At 46.7% G+C, this 5,738-nt stretch overlaps 1 protein-coding gene across 1 annotated transcript in view; it reads left to right on the forward strand.

The window, feature by feature from the left end:
- Nucleotides 1-3,761, forward strand: part of LOC120764178 (keratin-associated protein 19-2-like) — a 7,281-nt gene extending 3,520 nt beyond the window's left edge. Inside the window, 2 exon segments of the mRNA XM_040087983.1 lie at nt 3,277-3,310; nt 3,312-3,761. Coding sequence (XP_039943917.1) covers nt 3,277-3,310; nt 3,312-3,761 — 484 coding nt within the window.
- The last annotated feature ends 1,977 nt before the right edge of the window (nt 3,762-5,738 follow it).

The raw sequence follows: 5,738 nt of genomic DNA on the forward strand, positions 1-5,738 counted from the left end.
CCGCCCCAGAAACCAGGGAAATGCAATAAATCAAAGAAAAATGTAATAAATATAACCCAGAAAATTGCTTTTTTACTACAAAATCGTGGTAGCAAATTTCCATTTCTCAGCGGATTAAAGCCTAATATTAACAAAGCACAGGAAAGAAGAGCAAAAAAGGTTCGAGTGGAGCAATTCCTTGAGATTGCAGGAATTTTGTGTTGGGTGTTGGCTCTGAAATGACAAAAAATTTTTTACAGAGAGCCTAGACCTGTACATAGACACAGGTTATATTGTTACATAAATATATTATGGACACAAGCAGCACCTATTAAATAAATAAGAGTATATGTTTTATATATAATATTTGTATCCATATTCAGATTTGTATCCAGATTCATATTTGTATCCATATCATATTTAGATTGTGTTCTATTTCCTATTTTCTATTCTATTTCTATTTCTATTCTGTATGCTAGTTTCTCTATTTCTATTATTTCTATTTCTATCTATTTCTATTTCTATTTCTATTTCTATTTCTATTTCTATTTCTATTTTTATTTCTATTTCTATTTCTATTTCTATTTCTATTTCTATTTCTATTTCTATTTCTATTTCTATTTCTATTTCTATTATTTCTATGTCTATTTCTATTTCTATTTCTATTTCTATTTTTAAGAAATATTTATAAGAAATATTTATAAGAAATATTTATAAGAAATATTTGGAGAAACATACGCACAGGAGAGTAGAGTCAGTACTGACCTGTGCTTCACCGAGAGGAGAAGCCGAGAGGAGCCGATGCCTTTTTGGATTCGGGGGTCCTTTTTTCACTTCCGAAGTCTCATCCGACTATTCATCCCTCCAACCTACGTCACTGGAGCCAACCATTTTCATATTTTCCACGTTTGGCGTCGCGGCGCCGACGTCAACCCCTCCAGAATTTCTTTAATCTTACAGCACGGATCCATTTCCAGGGAAATTGCCCGGAAGTCCCTGTGGCCAGATGGGGAGATATTGGAGGAGATATTAATTTCTTTGGGGAGATATTTATTTGGGGAAGCGTTGGGATCATTACGGGGGGGCCGCTGGCGTGGCTTTGGAGCCTCTGGCGCCGCTGGCAGAGGACAAAGTGAGGAGGTTTTGCTTTGGTGAGCTGAAGGTTGAGGAGCCTCCACTCCGTGACCTTCCTGGTGTCCTGGTGGGGACCTCCCACTGGATTTGTGTCCCAGGTTCTCCCCAAAAACATTTTCCAACCTCCTCGTGGGCCTTCCCAAATGTTCCTTCCTGCTTTAAGTGATTTTTTTTTGGGATACATTTTGGCTTCCATGGCTGAGGAACCCGAGACCTTGAGGAGCGACCGTGTTATTAAATCTGGAGGTGTCTTTGGTGGCAAACTATTAATATTTAAATCCAGCAACACTTTGCAAATTGAAAACATTAATGAGTGTTTATGAAGTGCTATGGTATTCAAAATTCGGAGGAAGCCTCAACATCCTGTTTGCTCATTATTATGCTTCTTTTATATTCAAATTAATGCCAGAAATTAGGTGAAGGTCACCCAAGGAGTTCTGCCCTAAACTCCAGCGTTCCTCGCTATCGTCACTTCAGCACGTGGGGATTCCTTGTGGAAAAAAATACCAGCAGGGTTCTTTTAGTGTTTATTTAATGCTCTTTTAGTGCTAATCCTGACGATTTCTTTATTTCCAGATCAAGTTGAGACTTGAATTCTCCACTTACGCTCTGCTGAACTCGGGTCAAACCCTCCAGTGAATGACACTGCAAAAAATGCAGTTGGATTTTTGTGAAAAACATTCTTCCCGCTCCTGCAGCAGCACGGCTTTGATTCAGGAGCACTTTGGAATGGAGATTTATTTATAGTTCTGGTCCTTTTTCCTGAGGTCGATGAGGTTTAATGTGAAATCCCTACATTTACATTTCCCTTAAATGAAACCCCCCTGGTGCATCTTTCTACTGAGCACAAATACTTTCAAGCATGTGGGGAAATTTTCCTTTTTTTTTTTTTTTTACTGAAAACTTCTCTCTCCCCAATGACCTTGAGAAATTAAAAATGGCTTTTCTATTGCACAAAAAAATAAATCTCGGATTTGACAACGGAGGCAATAAAATGGTATCAGGAATGTTGCTGGCCCAGAAAATGTTAAGATGAAAGGAACCCGTAATATATGGGACATACGGGAACACACTAATAATCCCAAACAATGAGGAAAATTACATTAATTGAAGATATGACTTGCACAGGCAAATTTGTTTTCCAACCAATAGGGCTCTGAACCTTGTGAATCCACGGGGCGTCTCAGATAAGCCAGGAGGGCAAAGCTGGAGTATAAAAAGGGGCTCGGAGCTCAAGGCTCCTCATCGGCTCTCCTGCCTCCTGCCTCCTCCTCCTCCTCCCGGTGAAACTCGGTAAGCTTCTCCTCCTTTCTTCCCCTGGACTGGGGATTTTCCTTTCAGAATTCTGTCGGGGTTGTGGCTCCTCTGAACTGTCAGGTTTATCTCTTCCCCTTACCGGGGTTTGCTGGGTTCAAGTTTTAAAGCTGCGGACGGAGCGTTCCTGGTCCTGTTGGTACCTGGAGTCCCTAAGGAGGGATTTTTAGGACAGCAGAGGTAGGAAAGGGTTTCCCCACCACGATTCTTGGTGGGTTTTTTTCCTGTGAATCTCCTATTTTAAGTGGGATTTCGGGTCTGTTTGGCCGCAGAGATGTTCTCATGTGTGTTCCTTGTTCCATGGTTTCTTCTGTGGGCTCTCAGCATTTCCAGGTGCAAATTAAAATGGGGTGGAAAGCACAGAAACTGGGTTCTTGGAGTGATGGACCCAAAACCTGAAGGGTGCCATCACAGGAAAAATTTGGGGAAGAGTTTCCTGATGGAGTCAGGAATGCAGAGCTCCGTGAAAGGCTGATATCCTAAAAGAAACTCAGGGCTGCTGACTCTAGCCAGGTTCTCTCAGAAAAAGCCCCGAAGCAGCAGCAGCAAGGTTTTGATCTGTGGCCGATTGCATCGTCAGGGGCTCCCCCCGTCCCCAGGAAACGTAGAAATAATTTAACACGAATACATTAAATCTACACGAATACAGAATATAAAACGACTCTTAAAGGCGGTGGGTGAACGTGCAGATTATACAAATGGGGCGTAATGAGGAGCTGAGGTCGTAACTCTGCCCTTGCTGGAAGCGGCGAGGGAGACTTCGCTGCTACTCCTCGGAGTACTCACTACTCTTCCCTCCCTCCCCGTGGCAGGCTTTACCTCCACCTCCCCAAGATGACTTTCATCCAGAACCAGTTGCGACGACGACTGCTACTCCTCCTGCCAACTACGGGGGCCTCTACGGCTACCGCGGCTACGACTGCGGGAGCTCCTGCGGCTACCGGGGCTACGGGGGCCTCTACGGCTCCCGCGGCCTCTACGGCTTCGGGGACCGCTACGGCTACGGCGGCTTGTACGGCTACCGGGGCCTCTCGGGCTCCGGGGACTGCTACGGCTCCGGGGGGTTCTATGGGGGCTATAGGGGATTCTACGGCTCCGGGGACTGCTACGGATACCCCGGGTTTTCCTACGGCCGCTACGGGTTCCCCTTCGGCTCCCGCTACGGCCAAAGGTTCGGCTACGGGGGGCTGCTACAGCTGCTGAAGCCGGAGGGAGAGATCCCGAACCCGTCGACTCACCGGTGGATGGGGAGCCTGGCAGCGGAGACTCGGGGCGGGCAGAGGTTTGGGGACGAGAGGCTCCGGGGTGCTCCGAGGGCTCTGCGCTGCTGCTGAAGGGCCGGCGGTGACCCGGCTCCGTCCCGCCCCAGCTCTCCTCTCCACCCGGATCTTCTCCTCGAGACTCCGAGCAAACCCAGCTCCGCGCTCTTGGCCGTACAAAACCTTCTTCCCCTCCCCGACTGGATGATGTGGGTGTCGTGTGATTTTTGGGTGTGTGGTCTTTCCGTTCTGTATCCCCTTTAGGATTGTCTCTGCCTTTCGTTCCTATTAAAGATTTTCCTTTCTGCATCAATTCAGCGTTTCTGGGTTTATGTTGGCGTTTGGGTTTCGCAGGCAGCTTGAAATCTTTGGCATCCAAAATCCTGAGGAGGCCTCAGCATCCTGTTTGCTCTTTTTTGGGTTTTTTTTATGCTAAATTTAAATTAAAATTAACCAGAAATTAGGCGGAGCTCACACAAATACGAAATCCTTTGCAGGAAAAGGATTGGGAGATAAAATTATGATATTTCCTCCTGGTCAGGTCTTGGAAGGGGCTGCCCAGGGAGATTGAGGACATTTCAATTCTTTTTTTGTCTTTTTTGCCTTTTTTTCCTCCAATTTTTACACCCCACCCCTCCCACAATCTTCTGGCTTTTAGTCCATGGATTTAGTGCATTTTTATAACTGCACGTGTAAAAATGGATTTTCATTCAGCTGAAATGGATTTTCTTCTGTTCTGTGTGGAAGATCCAGGGGGTGGTCTGAGTTTTCCAAGCCAACATCCACACAGGCAAAGCCGCGCTTCCTCCTCCTGACACCTTTCCCATTGATTTCCATACAGGATTTTTTGTTTTGTTTGTTTGTTGTTTTTTTTTCTTATGTTTTGATGGCTGGGCATGAAATGTATCTGTTAAATTGGAAAGTGGCAGAAAATGGAAGTTTTAGCTCTACCCCAGCCCAGACCAGCACATTTAAACTTAAATCTGGCAATAGCTTCAATTAGGAAAAGGAAAGGGAGAAGTTTTGGTATTTCTTGAATTTCTGAGGGGTGGAAGGGAAGAAGAGAGTAAATTCTCAGGGAGCAGCTGCTCAGAATGTGGAAGGGAAGCAAGAGCTTTGAATCACAGAACTCCAGGATCAATGAGGTTGGAAAAGCCCCCCAAAATCATCAGTCCCAACCTGTGCCTGATCCTGACCTGGAAACTCAGAACAACATCCAGGAATTTCCTGGACACCTCCGGGGATGGGGATCCAACGCTCCCTGAGCCTCTTCCGAGGCCTGGCCGCCCTTTCCAGGAGGAATTTCCCCAAATTTCACACCCTGAGCCTCCCCTGGCACAGCTCAAGGCCATTCCCTCTTGTCCTGGCCCCGTTCCCTGGGATCAGATCCCAAATCCCCCCTGGAGGATCCCAAATCCCCCCCTGGATCCCCCTTTTTTCCAGGCTGAGCTGCCCCAGCTCCCTCAGCATTCTCCATTCCCTTTTCCAGCTGCTCCAGCCCCGTTCCTATCCCTGGAACATCTCCAGCCCCTCAATGTCCCCCTTGCCATGAGGAGCCCAGAGCCGGACACGGATTCGAGGACGGAAAATCCCTTCAGAATCCCACAGCTCCTCGAGTATCCTCACAAACCGAGGGCAGAAGCAACAAAACAACTGCATCTCCAGAGGTTTTTTGTTTTTCAAATGCAGACAGTATTTAATAGAATGAGAAAAAGAGCTGGCACAGACACAGAAAGATTATAGTTTTGGGATGCTGGAAGCAGCTCCGGGAGATGAGTCACGGCGCTCCAGAACATTCCTCTTTGCTGAAGCCGTGTTGTTCAACCTTCAGGTCCTCGTAAATCCAGATCAAAGGCGAGACAGCCGTAACGCTCCCTCACCCAGGGCCGCAGCGCCGTGCTGGGAGCGCTCATTGGAAATGCAGATGACACCGAACCTAACTTCACAGAGCTCCTCCAGCCCCATTGCAGCAACTCCTAAGAAGCCTCACATGAATTGCAGATCCATCCCTCACGTTGCTGCGGGTTTAAACGCAGAGTATCAGGAGAGTTG

This window comes from Hirundo rustica, chromosome 29 (assembly GCF_015227805.2).
Source record: "Hirundo rustica isolate bHirRus1 chromosome 29, bHirRus1.pri.v3, whole genome shotgun sequence".
In the NCBI taxonomy this organism is placed as follows: Eukaryota; Metazoa; Chordata; class Aves; order Passeriformes; family Hirundinidae; genus Hirundo; species Hirundo rustica.